The 26583-nt window shown below is 35.4% G+C and overlaps 1 protein-coding gene across 5 annotated transcripts in view; it reads left to right on the forward strand.

The window, feature by feature from the left end:
- Nucleotides 1-26583, forward strand: part of STXBP5L (syntaxin binding protein 5L) — a 411169-nt gene that overhangs the window by 358476 nt on the left and 26110 nt on the right. For all 5 annotated transcript variants that reach the window (XM_047726199.1, XM_047726189.1, XM_047726217.1 and 2 more), the window contains 2 exons: nucleotides 23985-24155; nucleotides 26108-26347. In XM_047726199.1, coding sequence (XP_047582155.1) covers nucleotides 23985-24155; nucleotides 26108-26347 — 411 coding nt within the window. The remainder of the gene's footprint in view (nucleotides 1-23984; nucleotides 24156-26107; nucleotides 26348-26583) is intronic.

Below are 26583 nucleotides of genomic sequence, written 5' to 3' on the forward strand. Positions count from 1 at the left end.
CGGGACCCTGGGATCATGACCTGAGCCGAAGGCAGAGGCTTTAACCCACTGAGCCACCCAGGTGCCCCATAGCCTTTACTTTTCATTATACCTTTCATTATACCTTTACTTTTAATCTATATATGCATTTATACTTAAACTGGTTTTCTTGTAGACAACATAATACTTGGAGATTATTTTTTGAACTACTCTGATAATCTCTTAGTTTATTTAGAACATGCACATTTAAAGTGATAATATAATTGGATTATTATCTACCATGGTCCTTACTGTTTTCTATTCATTACCCTTATTCTTATTTTCTTTTTACTTTTTTTCTGGATTTTTACTTTAAACTGGGCATTTTATATATGATTCTTTTCCACTGCTTAGTGTATCTGTATTATTTCTCTTTTTTAATTTTTTAGTGGTTACTGTAGAGTTTGCAATATACATTTACAACTGATCTAAGTCCCATTTAAAATAACATTGTACTGCTTAATGGGAAGTACAAGTACCTTATAGTAACAAAGCATTCCTAATTTCTCCCTGTTTCTTGAATAACTACTGTCATTCATTTCACTTATCCATAAACTACACTGCTATCCTATACACTTTTTGGCAACTTAGTGTGGTTTCTAAGAAGCATTATTGTGCCTTGGAACAAAGTTCAAGCATAGCTGAAGAATAAAAACCAAATGGCACCTAATAACATAAGATTCACAATGTCTAGCTTCCAGGCAATGATAGCCTATCAACAGGAAAATACAGTCCATGGTGAAGACAAACTATCAATCAACAGAAACTAATCCAGAAGTGATACATAGGATAAATTCAGTAGACAAGGACATTAAATCAACTTCCATAAATATACTCCATATATTAAAGGAGCTAGAAGAAAGCACAAGCCTGTTAAGAAGACACATGGAAGATACCAAAAAGATTCAGATTGAACTTCTGGAAATGAAAAATATAATGTATGACATTACATGCAATATACACTAGATGGGACAAACAGGGGAACTGACAATGAAAAAAGAACTACTGAACTCAAATTTGCACTCTAAAATGAAACAAAGGAATAAAAAGCCCCAAGTAAGTGAATGGAGAATTGTTAAACTTCAAGTTACCTAATTGTTAAACTTCAAGTTACCTAATACACTTTGTTGTGATCTATTGTTAAACTTCAAGTTACCTAATACACATACAATAGGAGTCTCAGAAGAGGAAAGAAAGGATGGGACAGGAAAATGTTTGAATAATCTTCCTAATTTGATGAACACTGTAAGTCCACAGATCCAAGGAGTTTAATGAACTTCAAGCATAAGAAACATGATGAACACTATACCAAAGTACATCATAATTGAAATTCATTTTAAAAAGCCAGAGAGGGTGGAAAAAAATTATGAACAAATAGAGTAATAAATATAAGAATAACAGCAGACTTACAAGCTAGAAGACAAAGAAAGAACATTCTTTAAGTACTGAAAAAAAGTCAATCTAGAATTCTCTTCTAAACAAAATATCATTAAAAATGAAGGTGAAATAAATACTTTTACAGACATACAAAAACTGAAAAGATCCAGGACTAAAAATTCAGCTCTACAAGAAACATTGCAAGAAGTCCTTCTGAAGGAAGGAAAAATAATATAGAGGAAAATTTAGATATACACAGAAGAATGAAGAGCCTGGAAATGGTAAATATGTGGGTAAGTAAAACAGATTGGTTTTTAAATTTCTTTAAAAAATAACTGATGACTAGAAACATCCCAAATAATCCATCAATGAGCAAATGTTAAATTATGCCTTATCCATACAGTGGAAAACTCTTCAGCAATAAAGAGAAATGAGCTCTTGATAAATACAATAGCATGGCAGAACCTCACACTAAGCATGGTGAATGAAAGAAGTCAGACAAAAACAAATATAAGCTACATGGCTGCTCCTATATAAAATTCCATGGAATGCAAACTAATCTGGAGTAACAAAGTATATCAGTCATTGTTGAGGATATAGAGCCAATGGGGAGAGGCAGGATGGAAGCATTAAAAATAAGATTTAGGCAACTGGGAGAGGTGATAGATATATTCATTATTTTTACTGTGACAACTGAAACAGTTTCTTTTAATTTTAAACATGTATAGATTGTTGTATGTCAATTATGTCTCAACCTGTGCTAAAGAATATAATTGTCAAATAATGATCTATCATCTAAAAATGAGGGAGAAGAGTGATGTTCTCAGATTTCTAAAACTAAAAGTTCACAATTTTGTTATTTAACTTACATTTAAGTACTAGCAGAGCAGGAGCTATGATGCGGGAGTAGTAAGCGAATACAAAGCTTGCCTGGTCCCCCAACTCAACTAGATAAATATAAAATCATTCTGAATACCCAAGAAATCTTTCTAAGAAATGACAGAATAAACTGCACAACTATACAGAGAGAAGAAGCCACGTTGTGGGAAGTAGGAAGTGCACAGATGTGATTTGGGGGAGAAACAGATCATGAATGCCACAGAAAGAAGATAGAGCCCTGGTCATAGAGAGAGGCAAGACAAAGAGAAGAGCATACAGATAAAAAGAAAACACATCCTCATAGCCATTGACTAGGAAAATGAGAGGAGATGATTTTCATAAGTTTTTACACCCAACGGGCTCCAAAGACTGGAGTTAGAAAGGTCCACAGCATGGCAGGTGTGGAGACAAGTGAAGAACTGCAGTGCTTCTGTGGAGAAAGGCACATAGCCCAGGAGCAGACAACAAAAACAGAGGATCCCATGGAATGCACTGGAAGAGACGTTTTCTACTTCCCAGCTGCATCTGAGAGGTGGTATTTCCTCTGACAAAGGAGCCATCAGGTGCCTTCTCCCCTCTGCCCCTCAGCATAAACTGATTTCAGAAAGCAGCACAGTGCCAACAGTGACAGCATAAACCACTTACACCAATCCTGCAATCCCGCCCCTTGCTAGTAATGCTTTTTCTTAGGCAACTGAGCCTGATGACCAGCACAGCTGGCCCCTACCCCAGAAGACCAAACACCCGCCCCCCTCAACACACATACACACCAGGTCTACTGACCATAGGGTTCTGCGAAACTTCAGCACTTGTGGAAATAGCATCAGGATTCTTTCAACCCAGAAGACCAGAGTACACCTAGCTAAAAACTCACCACACTCTGGATAAGGTCAAAACACTCCCCTCTGCAGGCAAGGAGAAACTCTGCAGAGGACTGACCTAGGGAAAGAGCAGCCAAAGCACAGCAGCATAGTCCACATAGCACACACCAGAGACATTTCCTGAAGCACCAGGCCCTGGACATTGTATGATCTCTTCTTCACAACGCCTTTACTCTCAGAAGCAGGAAACATAACAGGCTTTCCTAACACAGAGAAGATGACAGAGACCTAGACAAAGTGCCAAGATGGAGGAATTCATACCAAAAGAAAGAACAAGAAAAGGTCACAGCCAGGGATCTAATGAAACAAATATAAGTAAAAAGCCTGATCCAGATTTTAAAGCAACAATCATAAGGTACTAGCTGGGCTTGAGAAAATCATGGAAGACATCAGAAAGTCCCTTACTGCAGAGACAAAAGAGCTCAACGAACCAACCAACCAACCAATCAGGACGAAATGAAAAATGCAATATCTGAGATTCAAAACCAACTGGATGTAATGACCATAAGGATGGAAGAAGCAAAAGAACAAACAAGTTATAAAGAAGTTAGAATTACAGAAAATAAAGAATCCAAACAAAAGAGAGAAAGAAAAATCTTGGATCATGAAAGAAGACTTAGGGAACTCAGTGACTCCATCAAATATAATAATACTCATATGAGTTCCAGAAGAAGGAGAGAGAAAAAAAGGTACAGAAGTTTATTTGAGAATATTATGACTGAAAACTTCCGTGATCTGGAAAAAAAAAAAACCAAAACAGACATCTAAATCCAAGAGGCACAGAGAATGCCCATCAAAATCAACAAAGCAGGCCAACACCAAGACATATCCTAGTTGAATTTCCAAAATACAAAGAAAAAAATCCTAAGAACAGCAAGACAAAATAGCCAAAGCAATCTTGAAAAAGATAAAGCTGGATACCTCACAATCCAGACTTCAAACTATATTACAAAGCTGTGGTCATCAATACAGTATGGTACTGGCACAAAAACAGACACATAGATCAGTGGAAGCAAATAGAAAACCCAGAAATGGACCCACAACTATGTGATCAACTAATCTTTGATAAAACAGGATAGAATATTCAATGGAAAAAAAGACCATCTCTTCAACAAACGTTGGGAAAATTGGACAACAACATGCAGAAGAATGCAACTGGACCACTTTCTTACACCATATAACAAACTCAAGTGGATGTAAGACCTAAATGTGATACAGGAAACCATCAAAACTATGGAGGAGAACACACGGAATAACCTCTGGAACATCAACAATAGAAACTTCATACTAGGTATATACCTGGAGGCAAGGGAAACAAAGGCAAAAATGAACTATTGGGACTTCACAAGATAAAACAACAACAACAACAAAAAACTTCTTCTGCACAGCAAAAGAAACAAAACGAAAAACTAACCTTCAGAATGGGAGAACATATTTGTAAATGACATATCTGGTAAAAGATTAGTATCCAAAATCTATAAAGAAGTTCTCAAACTCAGCACCCTAAAAACAAATAATCTGTTAATGACTGGGCAGAAGACATGAATAGGAATTTTTCCAAAGAAGACATACGGGAGGCCAACAGACACAAGAAAAGACACTCAACGTAATTCATCATGAGGGAACTACAAATCAAAACTGCAATGAAATATCATCTCGGACTTGTCAAAATGACTAAAGTTAACAACACAAGAAACAATGGATGTTGGCGAGGATGTGGAGAAAGGGGAACCCTCTTACACTGTAGGAATGCAAACTAGTGCAGCAACTCTGGAAAACGGTATGGAGGTTCCTCAAAATGTTAAAAATAGACCTACCCTATGAACAAGCAATTCCACTACTAGGTATTTACCCAAAATACACCAAAATACTGATTTGAAGAAGGACATGCATCCCAATACTTATGGCAGCCTTATCAACAATAGCCAAATTATGGAAAGAGCCAAAATGCTCATATACTAATGAATGGATACTGTGGAATTTAAGAAATAAATCAGATGAACATAGGAGAAAAAAAATAAGAGAGGCAAACCAGCAAACAGACACTTAAATATACAGACCAAATTAAGGGTTACTAGAGGGGAGGTGGGCAAGGACTGGGTCAAATGGATGAAGGTGCTATGGAGGGAACTTCTTACGATGAGCACTGAGTATTGAATGAAAGTGATGAACCACTATATTCTACACTTAAAACTAATGTTACAATGTATGTTAAGTGGACTTTAAATAAAAACTTGAAAAGAAAAACCAGAACCAAAAAAAAAAATCTGTTTCTTAATGTATGTATTTATCACTAAAAACTTCCCTTCTACAATTGCTTTGGCTGCATCCCATAAATTTTGATATGTTGTATTTCCATTTTTATTTGTCTAAAGATATTTGTATATATTTTTTTTCTTTGACCCATTGGTTGTTCAATATAAGTTTAATCTCCACATATTTGTAATTTCCTAGTTTTCCTATAATTCATTTCTATTTTCATACCATTGTTGTCAGGACAGAGGCTGAATATAATTTCAGTCTTCTTACATATTTTCAGGCCTGTTTTGTGGCCTACCATATGATCTCTCCTGGAGAATGTTCTGTGTGCAGTTGAAGAATTTGTCTTCTGTTGCTTTTAGATGGAATATTCTGTATGTCTCTTATGTCTATTTGGTCTAACATGTTGTGTAAGTACAGTGTTTCCTTATTGATTTTCTGTCTGGATAGTCTATTCATTGATGCAAGTCGGGAATTTAATTATTTGTATTGCTATTTCTCCCTTTAGATCTGTTAATCGATATATAGATAGATATAGCTATCTATCTATCTATATATATATATATCTTACATATAATGAGTGTTCCAATGTTGGGTCCATAAATATTTAAACATGTTATATCTTCTTGTTGGATTGACCCTTTTATCATTATACAAGGACTTTTTATCACTATACAAGGACTTTTTCTGTCTCTTGTGAATATTTTTTAATATTTTTATATTTTTTAAATTTCTTTTCAGTGTACCAGAATTCATTGTTTATGCACCACACCCAGTGCTCCATGCAATATGTGCCCTCCATAATACCCACCACCAGGCTCACCCAACTTCCCAACTCCTACCCCTTCAAAACCCTCAGATTGTTTTTCAGAGTCCATAGTCTCTCATGGTTCATCTCCCCCTCCCAATTTCCCCCAACTCCCTTCTCCTCTTCATCTCCCCATGTCCTCCGTGTTATTTGTTATGCCTCATAAATAAGTGAAACCATATGATAATTGACTCTCTCTGCTTGACTCATTTCACTCAGCGTAATCTCTTCCAGTCCCATCCATATTGACACAAAAGTTGGGTATTCATCCTTTCTGATGGAGGCATAATACTCCATAGTGTATATGGACCACATCTTCCTTATCCATTTGTCCGTTGAAGGGCATCTTGGTTCTTTCCACAGTTTGGCGACCGTGGCCATTGCTGCTATGAACATTGGGGTACAGATGGCCCTTCTTTTCACTACATCTGTATCTTTGGGGTAAATACCCAATAGTGCAATTGCAGGGTCATAGGGAAGCTCTATTTTTAATTTCTTGAGGAATCTCCACACTGTTTTCCAAAGTGGCTGCACCAACTTGCATTCCCACCAACAGTGTAAGAGGGTTTCCCTTTCTCCACATCCTCTCCAACACACGTTGTTTACTGTTTTGTTAATTTTGGCCATTCTGACTGGTGTAAGGTGGTATCTCAATGTGGTTTTGATTTGAATCTCCCTGATGGCTAGTGATGATGAACTTTTTTCATGTGTCTGATAGCCATTTGTATGTCTTCATTGGAGAAGTGTCTGTTCATGTCTTTTGCCCATTTTTTGATATGATTATCTGTTTTGTGTGTGTTGAGTTTGAGAAGTTCTTTATAGATCCTGGATATCAACCTATTGTCTGTAGTGTCATTTGCAAATAACTTCTCCCATTCCATGGGTTGTCTCTTTGTTTTGTTGACTGCTTTGCTGTGCAGAAGCTTTTGATCTTGATGAAGTCCCAAAAATTCACTTTTGCCTTTGTTTCCTTTGCCTTCGGAGGAAGAACTTCTTCAAGAACAACTTCTTGAAAGAAGTTGCTGTGGCTGTATTGAAGAGGTTACTGCCTATGTTCTCCTCTATGATTCTGATGGATTCCTGCCTCCTGTTGAGGTCTTTTATCCATTTTGAGTTTATCTTTGTGTATGGTGTAAGAGAATGGTCAAGTTCCATTCTTCTACATATAGCTGAATTTTTTTTACTCAAGATTTATTTTATAGCCACTTATACTATAATAGAGATATTATAGTGTCATAATAAAGTTTATTTATAATATATATTTATATTATAACACAGAGAGCTATATTATAGCTCTCTATTATGAGTACATGGAATATCTTTTTCTACACTTTCACTTTCAGCTTAAAATTAAAGTGAGTCTCCTGTAGGCAGTATATGGTTGTATCTCCTTTTTTAAAAAAAATCCACTCAGCCACTCCGAGAATTTTATTGGAGAATTTAGTCCATTTACATTTAAAATAACCATTGAGAGGTAAGGACTTACTAAGGACTTATTGCCTTATTGTCTTTTGTGGTTGAACAACTCCTTTGTTTTGTTTTGTTTTGTTTTGTTTTTTCCTTTTGCAGTTTGATGCTTTTCTTGTGGTATACCTAGATTTCTTTTTTATGTATTCATTATAGGTTTTTGCATTGCAGTTACCATGAAGATCATAAAAAATGTTATTTAAATTATTTAAAACTTGTATTTTTTTAACATAAAATATTAGTTTTAGGTGTAGAAACATTTTAATGGTCTATTTAATTTGATAACTTTAGTTCAAATGCATTCTAAAGGTCTACATTTTTATTCTTCTTCCCATATTTTGTATTTGATATCACAATTTACCTTATCTCACATATCTATTAACAAATTATTGTAGTTATTTTTACAACTTTTATCTTTTAGCCTTCATACTGATGTTATAAGTGATTTACCCACCTCCATTGCATTTGATTATTATAAATTTTACTATATATTTACCTTTACCAGTGATATTTATACTTTTATATGTTCTACTAGTTAGGACTGTTTTGTTTCAAGTCCCTTTAACAATTTTTGTAGGGCCAGTCTAGTGGTGATGAACTTCTCCAGCATTTGCTTGTCTGGAAAATTCTTTTATTTCTGCTTTGATTCTGAAGGACAATTTCCCTAGGTAGAATATTCTTGGTTAGGAAGAATATTTTCTCAGAGCACTTTGAATATAGCATGACAGTCCATTCTGGTCTGCAAATTTTTTGCTGATACTCTGGCAATTGTCTTATGGGGATTCATTTGTATGTAACAAGTTGTTTTTCTGTTGTTTTTAAGATCCTTCCTTGCTTTTGACAATTTTGTGTCTTGGTATTGGTCTCTTTGGGTTTAGCTTATTTCAAAGTTTCTGGTCTTCCTAGATCTGGATGTTTGTTTCTTTCCCCAGATTAGAGAATGTTTCAGACATTTTTTCTTCAAATAAATTTTCCTTTCTCTCACACATCTCCTTTTCAAATCCTTTTAATGTGGAGATTATTCCACTCAAAGTTGTCCCATTAGTACCTTGAGTAATCTTCATTTTTTTCTTGCTTCTCCGATTGGATGAAATCTGCTTTGCCTTTAAATTCAATGATCCTTCCTTCTACTTCAGTCTGTTGTTGAACCTCTTTATTAAATTCCTCTGTGTATTTATTGTGTTCTTCAGGTCTGTGATTTCTTAGCATATTCTCAGGTATTTGGTCTCTTTGTTTAAATTCTCATTTTGTTCATCCAAGATTTTCCTGACCTTGGTGAACATCTTTAATACCACTGTTTTCAACTCTATCAGGTAATCAGGTAACTTGCTTATCTTTATTTCATTAGATAGGTCTCTGGAGTTTTATTGTGTGTTTTTTGTTTGTTTGTTTGTTTGTTTGTTTGGAATATATTCCTGTTTCTTCATTTTCCTTGACTCTCTGTGTTGGTTACTACACAAGAGAAAACAGCCACCTCTCCCAGACTTGATGGAATGGTCCTGTGTAGATGAACTTTATGATTCATCCTGGCCCAAGATTTTAGTGGCCTCTGAATCCTTTGCAATTTTCCAAGAGGTCTCTCTCATTCATAGTGTCTCCCTGTAACTGAAAGTGTGCAAAGATTCATTCCCGTGTAAGTGCTTTCTCATTCATCCACTGCATAGGAGTCACTCAGCTAGTCTGGATTTCCTTCAGAGGGAACTGCTCCATGTGTAGCTATAGATCTGTGGTATCCATGGATAGAGAAGAATTCAGCAGCCTCCTGTATTGCCATCTTGAACCAGAACTCAAAAGAATAATAATTTTTTTTTAATTTTACTTATCTATTTGAGAGAGTGTTAGAGAGAGAGAGAGCATGAGCAGGGGAAGGAACAGAGGGAGAGGGAGAAGCAGACTCCCTAGTGAGCAGGGAGTCTGATCCCAGGATTCTGGAATCATGACCTGAGCTGAAGGCAGATGCTTAGCTGACTGAATTACCCAGACACCCCAAAATAACAATAAATTTTAACATTAAAATGCCTTTATATCCTGATGGATACTGACAAAGCAAACTGACACCTTGTCCTGACCCATATGAGTAAATATTCACATCAAGTCTCACATTAAGACTGGGAAGAGGAAAAAAAAAGCACAGCATATCCTGAGATAAATAAAAAAGTTAGTCTAGCTGTAGCCTCCTAAAAGATGAATTCTTGAGTTGCTAGATTACTTGTTTCTAGTCATTTTATCTGACATTTGCAATGCTGATGTCTACAGCTATAATAATCATGTGAGTAAAATGCCTTCACCCCCACCATGTGAACAAATTTACCTTAACCTTGAAAAGGATGTGGATTTTTTTTTGTTTGAAATACATGTACTTAATATTCAGTGAGCCAGTTCTTCAAAATCTAAACTTCATTTAAAACACTTGCAAGGGGGGAACGCCTGGGTGGCTCAGTTGGTTAAGCGGCTGCCTTCGGCTCAGGTCATGATCCCAGAGTCCTGGGATCGAGTCCCGCATCGGGCTCCTTGCTCAGCAGGAAGCCTGCTTCTCTCTCTGCCTCTGCCTGCCACTCTATCTGCCTGTGCTCACTCTCTCTCTCTCTCTCTGACAAATAAATAATAATAATAAAAAAAAACACTTGCAAGGGGCATTCTCTGGGTATTGTAGTTTGTACCTTCAATTTATTTTTTCTTTTTAAAATAATTTAAAAATTATAGCTCAGAATTCCTTAATTCCCATATCCATTGAGACAAAGAATATTATATTTTCTTTGAGTATTCAACAATTAGTCTAAACATTTTTTCATTAGAAGGGGAAGCACTTTAACAATATTTTGTGGTTTTTTTATTTATTTTACAGTGTCCTGAAGACCATTCTATACAGATCTATGTAATTCTTTGTAGTATCAAATAATGGCTTATATAAGGATAAAGTATCCATTTTAGGCTATACAATAGTTGACTTAACTATTTCTTTATTAAAAGACATTAGGCTTTTGGTCTTTTACTATTTCAAAACAAACTTTAATGAGGATAGTAATAACTTTTTTGCACACTTATGTGATTATGTCTGTAGAATAAATTCTCAGAACTGAAATTGCTTCAACTGAAATTGCTTGGCAAAAGAATAGGCATTGTATATTTTGATTGCAAAATGACTTCCAAGAATGTTTAACCAACTTAGATTCCCACCAACAGTGTCTAAGAACTCCAGTCTTCCCACATCATCACTAATATTTTGCTTATACAATTCTTTTATATTTGTTGAGCTAATTGGAAAACTGTTTTAATATTCATTTCTTAATGGTAAGTGTTGGACATCCTTTTATTTAAACATACTTCTATTTATTTGTGAACTACCAATACATTGTAAAAAATTTCGGTGTTTTTTTTTCTTATTTTTATATCTAAGCACTTTGGACATTGTGGAAATTGGTTTCCTCTGTCAAATTTATTGCAGAATGTCATTTGTCTCATTTTTTTCTCTATATTGACTATTTATATATAATCAAATTTAATGGTTTTTACAATGGGTACCAAGTTTTGTTCTATCTTTAGCAAATATGTCTTTAAGAATATTAAAAACATTTTCCTATGCCTTTTTTTTAGCACTGTTATAGTTTCCCTCTATACATTTATACTTTTATCATCTAGAATTTATTTTGGTATAGAGAAATTGTTTTTTAATGCCTAGTTAGTTGTCCTAAGCATTTATTGAATGACTTATGTTTACTCCTCTCATTTTAAAGGTTACTTATTTTCAACTACAAAATTTCTTTATCCATTTGGTCTCCTTGTAGATGTTTTATTTTGTTCCACTGATTGAACTTTAACTAGATTAGGGTGAAAAATGAATTATTAATATTAGTTATACATATATATATGAATTTTGTAACCAGCCATGTCACTGAATTCTTAGTTTTTCAGTTGATTCTCTTGAGATTTAAGGTATAAAATTTTATCCCCTATCAGTATAATCTTATCACATTATTTTGAATACATATGCATAATGTTTATTTTACTTATTTAATTGCTTTGACTAGTAATTTTTTTCTTTTGATAAAACCTTTATCATTTTATGTAGTTATTAAAATAGCTCTCAGTCTTATTTGATTAAAAAAGGCCTAGAAGGGATTATATTTTATTATCACTGTGCTATCCACTTGCCTTTTCTAACTTTTTCCTTAAACTCTAGTTTAACATATAGTACAATATTAATTTCATTAGAATTTTATGATTTATCACTCACATACAAACCCAATGCTCATCGCAAGTGCTCTCCTTAATAGCCATCACCCATTTAACCCATCCTCCTGCCCACTACTCCAACAAGTGATCCTTAGTTTGTTTGCTATAGTTAAGAACTAAGAATCTGTTTTATCATTTGCCTGTCTTTTTTTCTCCCATGTTCATCTGTTTCATTTCTTAAACTCCACATGAGTGAAATATTTCTGTATGTTGATTTTGTATCCTATGACTTCAATAAATTCCTATCAGTTCTAGCAATTTTTTGGTGGAATCCTTCAGGTTTTCTACATAGAGTAACATGTCTGCAAATAGTGAAAATTTGACTCCTTCATTGCCAATTTGGATAACTTTTATTTCTATTGTTGTCTGATTACTGAGGCTAGAAGTTCCAATACTATGTTAAATAGCAATAGAGAGTGTGGACATCCCTGTCTTGTTCCTGACTTTAGAAGAAAATCTCTTAGTCTTTCCCATTAAGGAAGATATTAGCTGTGAGGTTTTATATATTTTGGGGTATATTCCCTTTACCTCTACTTTGCTGAGGGTTTTGTTTTGGTTTTTGTTTTTTTTTTTTTTATCATGAATGGATGTTGTACTTTGTCAAATTTTTTTCTGCATCTGTTGAGAAAATCATATGGTTCTTATCCTTTCTTTTATTAATGTGGTGTATCACCTTGATTGATCTGGGGAGAATGAACCACCTTGCAGCTCAAGAATAAATCCTACTTGATTGTTGCAAATGATTCTTTTTATGTACTGCTGGATTCAATTTGTTAGTATTTTGTTGAGAATTTTTACATCCATGTTCATCAGGGATATTGGCCCATTGTTCTCTTTTCCAGAGGGATCTTTTTCTGGTCTTGGAATCAAGGTAATGCTGGCTTCATAGAAGGAGTGTGGAATTTTTCCTTCTATTTCTTTTGGAACAGCTTGAGAGGAATAGATATTAACTCTTCTTTAAGTATTTGGTAGAATTCCCATAGAAAATCATCTAGCTCTGGACTTCTGTTTATTGGGAAGTTTTTGATTACTGATTCAATTTCTTTGGCAGTTATTGGTCTGTTCAGGTTTTTTATTTCTTCCTGTTTCAGTTTTTGTAGTTTAGAGGTTTCTAGGAATTTATCCATTTCTTCCAGATTGTCTGTTTTGTTGGCATATGATTTTTCATAATATTCTCTTGTAATTGTATTTCTATAGTGTTGGTTGTGATCTCTTCTCTATCATTTGTGATTTTATTTATTTGGGTTCTTTCTCCTTTTGATAAGTCTAGGTAGGTGTTAATCAGTTTTACTAATTTTTTTCAAAGAAGCAACTCCTGGTTTCATTAATCTATTCTACTGTTTGTTTTTAATTTCTGTATCACTTATTTCTCTCTAATCTTTATAATTTATCCTCTTCTGCTGACTTTAGGCTTCATTTATTATTCTTTTTCTAGTTCCTTTACGTGTAATGTTAGGTTGTGTATTAGAGATTTTTCTTGCTCCTTGAGGTAGGCCTATATTGTTATATACTTCCCTCTCATGACTGCCTGTGCTGCATCCCAAAGGTTTTGGACTGTCATGTTTTCATGTGTTTCCATGTACTCTTTTTTTTGTTAAGATTTTATTTATTTTTTTGACAGAGATCACAAGTAGGCAGAGAGGCAGGCAGAGAGAGAGGAGGAAGCAGGCTCCCTGCCAAGCAGAGAGCCCAACTTGGGGCTCAATCCCAGGACCCTGAGATCATGACCTGAGCAGAAGGCAGAGGCTTTAACCCACTGAACCACCCGGGCACCCCTCCATGTTCTCTTTTATATCCTTAATTTCTTGGTTGACCCATTCATTCTTTAGTACGATGTTCTTTAGCCTTCATGTATTTGTGGTTTCCAAGTTCTTTCCTGTGGATAACTTCAAGGTACACTGCATTGTAGTCAGAAAACATGCATGGTATGATCTCAATCTTTTTGTATTTGTTGAGGTCTGATTTGGGACCTAGTATGTGATCTATTCTAGAGAATGTGCACTTGAAAAGAATGTGCATTCTGCTGCTTTAGGATGGACTCTTCTGAATATATCTGTTAAGTCCATTTGGTTTAGTGTGTCATTCAAAGTCATTGTTTCCTTGTTGATTTTCTGCTTAGATGATCTGTCCATTGAAGTAAGTGAGGTGTTAAAGTTCTCTACTGTTATTGTATTATTACCAATGAGTTCCTTTATGTTTGTAATTAATTGTTTTATATATTTGGGTGCTTCCAAGTTAGGGGCATAAATATTTACAGTTGTTAGTTCCTTCTTGTTGGATAGTCCCCTTTATTATGAAATAGTGCCCTTCTTCATCTCTTGTTACAGTCTGTGGTTTAAAATACTAGTTTGTCTGAGATAAGTATGGTTACTCTGGCTTTATTTTGATATCCATTTGCCTGATAAATATTTCTCCCTCCTCTCACTTTCAATCTGCATGTGTCTTTAGGTCAAAAGAAGTCTTCCAGGCAGTATATAGATGGGTCTTGTGTTTTTGTGTTTTGTTTTGTTTTTATCCATTCTGACACTCTATGTCTTTTTCATGGAGCATTTAATCCATTTACATTCAAAGTCATTATTGATATATATTGACTTAGTGCCATCTTATTACTTGTTTTGTCATTGTTTTTGAAGATTTTCTCTGTTCCTTTCTAGTCTGTTGCTTTTGGTCTTTCTTTCCCACTCTATAATATTTCTTGCAGGGCTGGTTTAGTGGTCATGAAATCCTTTATGTTTTTGTTTGTCTGGGAAACTCTTTGTCTCCTGTTCTGAAGGAGAATATCCAGCCTTGTAGGATAGAGTATTCTTGGCTGCTGACTTTTCCCATTCAGCATGTTGAGTAGATGATGCCACTTTCTTCTGGCCTGCCAAATTTCTATCAATATGTCTGCTGTTAACCTTATTTGTCTTTTAAGTTAAGGATTTCCTTTGTCTTGCTGTTCTTAGGATTTTTTCTTTGTATTTTGGAAATTCAACTAGGATATGTCTTGGTGTTGGCCTGCTTTGTTGATTTTGATGGGCATTCTCTGTGCCTCTTGGATTTAGATGTCTGTTTTGGTTTTTTTTTTTCCAGATCACGGAAGTTTTCAGTCATAATATTCTCAAATAAACTTCTGTACCTTTTTTTCTCTCTCCTTCTTCTGGAACTCATATGAGTATTATTATATTTGATGGAGTCACTGAGTTCCCTAAGTCTTCTTTCATGATCCAAGATTTTTCTTTCTCTCTTTTGTTTGGATTCTTTATTTTCTGTAATTCTAACTTCTTTATAACTTGTTTGTTCTTTTGCTTCTTCCATCCTTATGGTCATTACATCCAGTTGGTTTTGAATCTCAGATATTGCATTTTTCATTTCGTCCTGATTGGTTGGTTGGTTGGTTCGTTGAGCTCTTTTGTCTCTGCAGTAAGGGACTTTCTGATGTCTTCCATGATTTTCTCAAGCCCAGCTAGTACCTTATGATTGTTGCTTTAAAATCTGGATCAGGCTTTTTACTTATATTTGTTTCATTAGATCCCTGGCTGTGACCTTTTCTTGTTCTTTCTTTTGGTATGAATTCCTCCATCTTGGCACTTTGTCTAGGTCTCTGTCATCTTCTCTGTGTTAGGAAAGCCTGTTATGTTTCCTGCTTCTGAGAGTAAAGGCGTTGTGAAGAAGAGATCATACAATGTCCAGGGCCTGGTGCTTCAGGAAATGTCTCTGGTGTGTGCTATGTGGACTATGCTGCTGTGCTTTGGCTGCTCTTTCCCTAGGTCAGTCCTCTGCAGAGTTTCTCCTTGCCTGCAGAGGGGAGTGTTTTGACCTTATCCAGAGTGTGGTGAGTTTTTAGCTAGGTGTACTCTGGTCTTCTGGGTTGAAAGAATCCTGATGCTATTTCCACAAGTGCTGAAGTTTCGCAGAACCCTATGGTCAGTAGACCTGGTGTGTATGTGTGTTGAGGGGGGCGGGTGTTTGGTCTTCTGGGGTAGGGGCCAGCTGTGCTGGTCATCAGGCTCAGTTGCCTAAGAAAAAGCATTACTAGCAAGGGGCGGGATTGCAGGATTGGTGTAAGTGGTTTATGCTGTCACTGTTGGCACTGTGCTGCTTTCTGAAATCAGTTTATGCTGAGGGGCAGAGGGGAGAAGGCACCTGATGGCTCCTTTGACCCTGCTGAGGGGGCAGGGGCCTATGCTTGCTTCTCTCTGGGAAGCACTTTCAGAGGAAGAGTAAGTTCCCCTTACGTGTTATAGGGATTTTTCAGATCACTGATTTCATACTGTCTCTGCGTCACTTGCCTGCCTGGAGCAGCACTGAACGCTTTGGGCACTACACTTTTCAGGCCTGTTGACATTCAAAGGACTAAACTTCAGGTACCTGGTGTGTCGAGGACCTGTGTCAGTCCTCTAGGAAAAGGTCTTGCTGTGTTGGGACTGATACTGATACAGGTTTGACTCAGAAGGGCTGCCACACCAGAGCACAGGAGCATAGGATTGGGAATAAGCAAGCTAAAAAGCCAGTGTCCCAGTTAGCAGCTCTTAGCAGGTGTCTCTACACTTATGCTGAGGGGCAGGGAAGGAAAATGGTGCTTGTCAGTTCTATTGCCCCCAGAGAGACAATGGTATCTCTCACAGATATACTCCAAAAAGAATTAACAGTCTCTCCCCATACCCCTTAAACAATCATCAGATTGTACAGTCTGTCCCAGGGTTGTTTGCCTGCCTCTGCTCCAGGAGTAAAGCAGCATCCTCAGGTTTCTATCACAGGCAAGCCCTGGGACTTCCTAAACTCCAGTCTTTGAGTCCCGCTGTTTGAAAACATCCACAAAATTCAGTCCCACTCATTCTCTCAGAAGTGGCTTTGGGGAAGTGTTCTTGTGCCTATCTTTGTGCATTCCACTCTTTCAGCTTTCTCCATGAACAAGGCTCCTTCCCCTCCACAGCACCTGCCATCTGTTTTCACCCCAAATCTTGTCTTGGCACTTCCTACCTTCCTCAAAATGGCCTCTTCCCTCCCTCTGGTTGTGTAGTTTATTCTACCAGTAATCAGGTTGAAGTCTTGAGCATTCAGGACGATTTGATAGTTATCTAGCTGTGTTTCAGGGAGGAGGCAAACCTGGGGTTCTCATACTCTGCCACTATCAATAGCTGCCCTTCAAGAAACAAGAAAGACCTTAAACAACCTAACTTTATATCTCAAGAAACTAGAGAAAGGAAAAATGAAGCCCAAAATTAGTGGAAGAAAGGAAATAAATATCAGAGCAGAAATAAATGAAATAGAGACTAAAAACACAATCAAAATGATTAATGAAACTAAAAGCTGGTTTTTTTAAAAAGATACACAAAATAGACAAAACTTTAGCCAGGTTCACCAAGAAAAGACTGAAAATCACAAGTGAAAGAAGAGACATTACAACTGATACCACAGAAACACAAAGGATAATAAAAGACTATTAAATGCCAAAAATTGGAAAGTCTCAAAATAAACTCCCAGAAAAATACAACTGACCAAGACAATCATGAATAAATAGAAAATCTGAACAGACTAATTACTGGCAAGGAGATTAAGTCATTAATTAAAAACCTTCCAATAAACAAAAGTCTAGGGCCCCATGACTTCACTTTTGATTTCTACTGAACATCTAAAGAATTAATACCAATGTTTCTCAAATTCTTCCAAACCATCAAAGAGTGAGGATAACTTCCATTCTCATTTTTCAAGACACTACCAGAAAAGAAAATCACAATATTTCTGATGAACATTGATGTAAAAATCCTCAAAAAAATATCAGCAAACCAAATTCAACAATATATTTAAAGGATCTTATGATAAAGTGGTATTTATTCTGGGGATGAAAGGATGGTCTAAAATCTGCAAATCAATATGATCCATCATATTAACAAAATGAAGAATAAAAATCATGTGAACATCTCTATAGATGAAGAAAAGGCATTTGACAAAACTTAGTATCTACTCATAACAAAAATTATAGCCAAGTGGGAAGAGAGGGAATGTGCCTTTCATAATAAAGACCATATATGACGGGGCCATGGATAACAACTCATTCAGTGGCAAAAAGCCAAAAACTTTCACTCCAAGTTCAGAAGACAGGAATGCCCACTCTCAACAATTTTATTCAACATAGTACTGAAGGACAAGCTAGGGCAAGGAAAACAAATAAAAGGCATCCAAATCAGAACAGAAAAAGTAAAACTGTCCATTTGCAGAATACATATATAGAAAACCATAAGCTCCAACAAAAAATTATTAAAACTACTAAATTCAGCAAAGTTGCCCAATAGAAAATCAATATACAAAACTCTGTTGCATTTCTATACACTAACAATTAACTATTAGAAAGAGAAATTAGGAAAATCCTATTTACAATTGTATCAAAAACAATAAAATACTTAGGAATAAATTTAACCAAGGTGATAAAAGAACTGTGCACTGAAAACTATAGGACATTAAGAAATTAAAGAAGACACAAATAAATGGAAAGATATTTCATGCTCATGGGTTGGAAGAATTAATATCATTAAAACATCCATATAGCCCAAAGCAATTTATAGATTCAATGCAATCCCTTTTAAAATTCCAACATCATTCTTCACCAAAATGAAATGAATAATATGCATGCAACCACAAACCACTCCAAATAACCAAAGCAATCATGAGAAAGAAGAACAAAGAGACATCACACTTTCTGATTTTAAACTATATTACAGGGGTGCCTGGGTGGCTCAGTGGGTTAAAGTCTCTGCCTTCGGCTCGGGTCATGATCCCGGGGTCCTGGGATCGAGCCCCGCATTGGGCTCTCTACTCAGCAGGGAGCCTGCTTCCTCCTCTCTCTCTGCCTGCCTCTCTGCCTATTGTGATCTCTGTCAAATAAATAAATAAAAATCTTTAAACTATATTACAAAGCTATAGCAATCAAAACAGTATGGTATTGACACAAAAATGATTCATAAATCAATGAAACGAAATGGAGAGTCCAGAAACAAATACACACACACACACACACATATATACATAATTAATTGAAATATATATATATATATTGAAAATTGAAATAATGAATTAATCAATTAATTTACAACAAAGGAGCCAAGAATGTACAATAGGGAAAGGATCCGCTCTTCAATAAATGGTGCAAGGAAAACTATACAGCCACATACAAAAGAACAAAACCGAACCACTATCTTATTCCATATACAAAAATCAACTCAAAATGGATTAAAGACTTGAACATAAGACTTAACAATAAAACTCCTAGAAGAAAACACAAGTGGTGAGCTCCTTGGCGATGGTTTTGTCAGTAATTTTTTTGGATTTGAAACCAAAGGCAAAAACAATAAAGGCAAAATATGCATAAATAAGCAAAAGTATGATTTAGTGGGACTACATCAAACTAAAAAATTTCTATATAGTAAAGGAAACCATTGACAAAATGAAAAGGTAATCTACTGAATGGGAGAAATATTTGCAAATCATATATCTGATAAGAGGTTAATGTCAAAAAACTATAAAGGATTCATACAATTCAAAAAAATATAAAGGATTCATACAATACAATACAACAGGCAGATGGGGGTGCTTGGCTGGCTCAGGTAGCACAGCATGCAACTCTTGACCCTAGGGCTTGTGAGTTCAAGCCCCATGTTGGACATAGAGCCTTCTTAAAAAAAAAAAAAAAAAAAAAAAAAAGATGGGCAAAGGAACTGAATAGACACTTTTTCAAAGACAACATAAAATGGTGAACAGGTACATGAAAAGGTGTTCAACATCACTAATAATCACAGAAGTGCAAATCAGAACCTCAATGAGCTATCATTCATACCTGTTACAGTGGGTATCATCAAAAAGAAATGACAAATGTTAAGGAAGGTGTGAAGAAAAGGGAGCCCTTATGTACTGTTGGTAGGAATGTAAAATTGGTACAGCCACTATGAAAAACAGTATGGAGGTGTGTAGCCACATTTCTGAAGACTCAGCTATGTGTAGGTGATGACCCAGTGAGATCAAAGGAATGACCCAGAGACAGTGCTTGAGACCTAAGTTTATGTGGAAAACTTAAAGTTACGTGGAGTCCAGGAGTGGCCAACTGAACAAAGCATCTACTGCTGGAAACTAAATGCAGCAAACTTTTATAATGTAGCAATTATCCTAGCAGTTCTCTGTAGCCTTGCTCCTCCTTGCATGGCAAATATTCCAAGATGATAAAAGCCCACCAGCGGGACATGCTTCATTACCAAGGAGATACTCCAGTTTTGCCAACCCTGGCACCCTTGACCTGGAATGCTGAACAACACATTTTCTACCTATCTTGCTTGTGGAAAGTAACAGAAAGGATGCACAAGATCTATACATTCTCAAGATAATGATTAACAGAGGCATTCAGGGTGTGCTTCTACAAACCAGCCATCTGGCTCTTAACATACAGAAGGTTACTCAAAAATTAAAAATAGAACTACCATGTAATCTAACGATTTCACTTCTGGGTATATATTCAAAAGAAATGAACAGTATATTGAAGGACTGTCTGCACTCCTATGTTCATTTCAGCATTATTCACAATAACAAAGATAGGGAAACAACCTAAGTGTCTGTTAGTGAATGAATGGCTAAAGAAGATGTGGTGTGTATATGTGTGTGTATATGTACACACAATGGAATATTATTCAGCTATGAGAAAGATGGAAATCCTGCCATTTGCAACAACATGGATAGACCTTGAGGGCATTATGTGAAGTGAAATAGGCCAGACAAAGATAAATACTGCATGGCTTCACTTATATGTTGAATCTTTTAAAAAGTAAAATAAGTTATAGTCATACAAACAGAGTAGAAAAGTGGTAGCCAGGAGCTGAGGAGTAGGGAAAATAGGGAAAGGTTTGTAAAAGGGTACAAACTTTTAGCTGTAAGATGAATAAGTTCTGAGAATCTAATGTAAAACATGATGACTATCATTGACAATACTGTAATGTGTAATTGGAATTTGCTAAGAGAGAGCTTTAATGTTTTCACCAAAAAAATAAATATGTGAAATAGGCATGTCAATTAACTAGATGGTGGGAATCCTTTCCCAATCTACACCAAATCATCATGATATACACCTTAAGCATATTACAATTTTATGTCAATTTTACCTCATTGAAGCTGAAATTTTAAGAATAGTTATTGCAAGTTAAAACATTCTATTGGTCACTGGCAAAGCCTTAGGCAATGTTTTCAGTAAGAGATTATTTTCTCTAAAGCTGTAAAGTTGATCCCAAATAGTTTTAAATATCCACTTAAATGAACAAATTATAAGTTAAACTTGAACACATGGCTAATTATGGAGAAATGAAGAGACAGAAGCTCTTTGAAATGTTGGATTTCAGAAACTAAACATTAAACACAAGGTATATAAACCTGTGCTCATTTAAAACAATTTTAGCTTTGACAACAAAATCATAACTATGAAAATTTTGCTATAGAAGTATCAAATTAAAACTGGAGATAAAAATTAAGTTGATCAAGGAGAAGTCTGTGATTCAGTCCATTTGGGTCTCAGCTTAAAATTCTTCAAAAAAAAAATCCTAAAAATAAGAGCTTAAAATCCTCAAAATGTCAGGAAAAAGGTAGAGAATGAGAATAGTCAAAAAACACTAAAATAAAAAATTAATTTGTAATTACATAAACCTCAGTTTTGGTAATTATGATGGTAGAGATGTCCTGCTATATGAGGCCAGCAATAGGACAGCTTCTGGCATCTAACACCAACATCTTCAATGCTGAGCCACTAACAAACAGTAACTCCAGTGTGGCTGGGCACGGTTTGGGGCTGCAAAGCTTCTGAGTATACCTTATAGGTTCTCCTTGAAGTTTTGAGCTACCTAATATCCTTCATAAATTCTTTTCCTGCTAAAACAAATTAATCAAGAAAACCAATGTTAAGTCAATTAACAAGCGAACTTGTCCCCCAACCAAGACATCATGCCTGATGAAGGAACGACTTTTCCTAACAGATATACCCAGAAGTGGTCTCATTTTTGCAATTTGTACCCAATTTTTCTTTCTTTCTCCCCCCGCCCCCGCCTTAAGTAGGGCATAGAGCCTAATACAGAGCTTGTACTCACAACCCTGAGATCAAGACCTGAGCTGAAACTGAGTTGGAGGCTTAACTGATGGGGCCACCAAAGTTGCCATTTTTTAATTCATTCTAAGTCTTTGATAGTGCCAGCTGTCACTCTCCATGTTTTTCTTATTTATAAGACTACATTTGATAGTGCAGAAGGGGCAGAGATCTTGACTTCAGCTTCCCCATGACTAACTCATTAAGGGATATTTCTGCCTTTCCATCTGGGAAATCTGGGATTTCCAAGATCTGTGTTAATATGGAAGATGACTGGCCCCAAAAGGCCTGGATCTCAATGTGCATTACATAGGCTACTCCTAAATCCTACTAAATACGTCTTCAAAGTTGCTACCCCTTACCAAATACTTTAGCTTGTGCTGTAGTCCAGTTTTTGAGCATATAGACACTAAGTGAGAATATCTGGATCTGAATTCTGCCTCCAAAAATATTATTTATGTAATATTAGACAATTTTCCAAACTCTTTTTTCTGAGCTTCAGTTTCCTCAACTGCAAAATCAGGATAATAAAGCATCTGCTTTGCAGGGCTGTTGTGAAGATTAAATGGGTAATGTGTATAAAGTGCCTGGCATTTAAATATTTAATAAATATGTTAATTCTCTTTTTAAAAAAATAGTAAAACACACTAATGCATATGAATGGTGAAACTTAATTGAATCATCATCTTTACACTCACTGCAAGGAAAACCAGGAAATGAACAATTTTAAGTTTTCAAACTCTATAATATAAAAAGGCTATAATGGAGTAGGTACTTAGTACCATATGGACATTAAACGGGATTCTTCTCCATTTAACTCTATTGTCCTTTGAATGATCAAGGTACATTTTAAAATGTACTCAATATTACAGAACTATGAGATGTTGTTTCATATATAGGAGCATTAACAAAACACCTATTTTTAGTGGTATTATTTCCAAGTTTTTAAGTTATATCCAAACAGAAATAAACTCATAAGGTCTAAATGAATCGTACTATTTGTCTTAGACAAAAGCAGTCTGGAACAAGAATAACAGTAATAATTTTTATTCAGAATTTACCATATACCAAGAAGTGTTTTGGCATGTGACATGAATTATCACAAAACCTCCATGAGGTAGATAATATTCCCAGCTTATAGAAAAGGAAACTAAAGTATGAATACTTCAGTAATTTGTACAACTTGTAAATGGTAGAATTGAGATTTGAGCCCAGGCAGTCTGGCTCTAGAATCAATATTCTTAATTACCATTCACAACTGCACAGTAAGATGTTTCCATTCTCCGCAAGCAAGTGAAACCATATGATAACTACCTACTTGTGGAGCATAAGGAATAACACAGAGGACATTGGAAGATGGAGAGGAGAAGTGAGTTGGGGGAAATTGGAGAGGGAGACAAATCATGAGAGACTGAGGACTCTGAGAAACAAACTGAGGGTTTTGGAGGGAAGGGGAAGGTAGGGTCGGGTGATCCTGGTGGTGGGTATTGTGGAGGGCACGTATTACATGGAGCACTGGGTGTGGGGCATAAACAATGAATTTTGGAACACTGAAAAAAATTAAATTTAATTTTAAAAAGATGTTTCTATTCTATATTTTAAACTCCAAACACTTGAGGTACTTCTAAAACTTATATAAATAGGTGTATATTTAAATTATGCAAAAGAAAGTTAAATACTATAATCTATTCTGTAATGCTATTAAATGGTATAATACTTAATACGGATATAGAATAAATCTTAAGCTATGTTAATTAGCCACATATTTAAAATGAATTTATGTGTAATATAAATCTTATGAATTTTTGGCTAACTACTGAAAATGTAGCTAAATATTAAAATAGCAAGGACTTAGCCATCTTTACATGGTTTTGGTGAAAAAGGAATTCTCATTCTTCATTAATCTACATGTTTAGATTCCTTTATGTGAAGATTTAATTATATTTATGCTGCCTTCTTCCTTTTGGTACAGATCATGTAAACGGACACTGCACAAGTCCAACCTCTCAAAGTTGCAGTTCTGGAAAACGTCTGTCCAGTGCTGATGTTTCAAAAGTAAATCGCTGGGGTCCTGGAAGACCACCATTTCGGAAAGCACAATCAGCTGCTTGCATGGAAATTTCTTTACCAGTCACAACAGAAGGTAAGTTAAACATACAAATTTTTGTGGATACAATTAAAATTTTATATGCTATGATAATGGGAGCTAGAGGACAAGGGATATATGTCTTGTTACAGTCAGTTCTAGGCAATGAGTAACTGAAAGCCTGGTCAAGCTGTGGCCATGACTGCAAATTCATTCTTCACTATACTTCCTTCTTCATCTCTAAAAGCAGAATCGTTCTTCTCATTGGTAGACACCTCCTCTGTACAAGGGGAGTCCCATGCCTTAATCAGTTCTCTACATTCCCAGCAGCAATTGAGTTTCCTTCCATCTCAGTGGTAAGCCATTTAGTGTCTTTATTAGTAGATATTTATTTAATGTTTTGCAACCCTCATTTCCTCAACTGTCAAGTGAATGCAACCAAGAAAAAGGCAAAATCTTAAGTTCTAAAGTTTGCAATCTTCATATGTTTTTAAAAGGATTAATTGCATATTTATGCAGTGAGTGTTGGAGCAGGAATTAAAGTGTAAGAGCTAGAAGGTCAGAAATTTTCAGAGGGAGAAAAAAAAAGGAATCATGAAACTTAGTTGCAACAGTATTGCTGACAAAGAAATTTGAGGAAAGACAGGAAAAAATAATCTTAGATTTTCTATGGTAATTCTTTCTATAAAGTAATTCCCCATTTACCACTCTTCAAAAAAAATTTTAGTAATGATTTAAAAATTTACTATTTTAAAATATTAAATCTAGTTCATGGATGTGCAGATAATGAAGTTATCTCTTTCACAGGTGTATGAGTAACAAACTTGAATGTTAATGAACCATGAATGGAAAAACTTTGAAAGCATATTAGCTAGGAATTTTATAATAGGAGCAAAATGTAAAGTTATAGAAGTAGCACGCTTAATCACTGGATTGTTGGGAATTTTGAGTTTTAGATATTTCTGCCTCTAACTTGTATTGGATTCTGGGACAATTGCTTAACTCTAGGTCTCTGTCACCAAATCTATAAAATTGCATAGATTATATCCAAGCTCCTTCTCATCTCTAAATTCTATTACAAATAATTATTTTTACAAATTTGTTGTATGATAGAAGGGGGTAATTAGGAATACTATATTTTGCTTTTTAGAAAAAGAAAAGTCAAAGGACCTTATATTAAGTCTCTTTTTATAAAAATGAGTCACACTTGCACCTATCAAGAAAGAAAAGAAGTGAATGCAGTAGAAAAAAGAGTATGAGGAACTTGAATTCTGGAGCAATTATAAGTACAAAACGTTCCTAGTAGTATTTAACTGAGGGAGGTACATTATGCTTATTGGAGTGTGCTCATGTATAAGTGTTGATGAGCAGGAAAACTTGAAACCATCCAGCTTCCTTTAGGTGTCCTGAAGCCCTCTCAAAGATTACCATTAACAATGAGATAGGCCTGCCTACAGCTTCTTTGGTCCCAGGTAAAGTTAGAACTGGATTTGGATTCAAGGTAGGTAGCCTGAAAGTAGTTCAGGAATATAGCATTTGCTCTTTGGACTTGGTAAATACTCCAGTTTTTAGAACTATAGTTACTCCAAATATAGCAAAACCAAAAATTATGTCAGGGAAATGTATTCACCAAGAACACTTGTGACCTTTCAGGTAAGTATCACCATAATGTTGTCAGTAGGTGGGAATTGCCAAGAAATCATTAGGAATATTTTCAATGATTGAGAGATAGAAAGGAAGCATAATTAAAATGGCACCAGAAATTCGTATAACCTTGACTACTCAGACTAAATATTTTTTTCCAGATTACAAATTTCAACTAATTTGTGAAGTAATATAGGGAGAAAAACATAGTGAACTGGAACTCTGGAGACTCCACTTCTAGTCCCAGCAGTTAACAAGGAATCAAATTCTACTTCCCTTTCATAATTTTGGTTTTCATGTACTAAGTCTGACTTTACTTGTTATGGAAATACACTAAGAATTTTTGTTTTTCTGAATTTCTATAGAAAGCCGAGAAAATTCCTATAATCGTTCTAGAAGCTCTAGCATCTCCAGTATTGACAAAGATTCGAAAGAAGCAATTACAGCACTATACTTCATGGAGTCCTTTGCTCGGAAAAATGACCCTACAGTCTCCCCTTGTTTGTTTGTTGGAACTAGTCTGGGAATGGTGTTAATCATCTCCCTGAACCTTCCTTCAGCAGATGAACAAAGATTTACAGAGCCAGTCATGGTATTCCCAAGTGGTAAGAGTTTTTATTTATTCCTTAAATGCTACTTTTTAACATTTAGATATAAAATAATGTAGAACATTAATTTGTATTGCTCGATCTGGAATAAAGTTTATAAGTATTCTCTGTACTGGAAACTATTGAAAATTTCATAAATCATACTATCCCAATATTTGTCATACAGCAAATTACCATTCCTTAGAATAAAATAATACAATTAATTCTATGGTAGGAAACTGTGGAACTGCCCA

The sequence above is a fragment of the Lutra lutra genome, chromosome 1, assembly GCF_902655055.1.
Source record: "Lutra lutra chromosome 1, mLutLut1.2, whole genome shotgun sequence".
Lineage (NCBI taxonomy): Eukaryota > Metazoa > Chordata > Mammalia > Carnivora > Mustelidae > Lutra > Lutra lutra.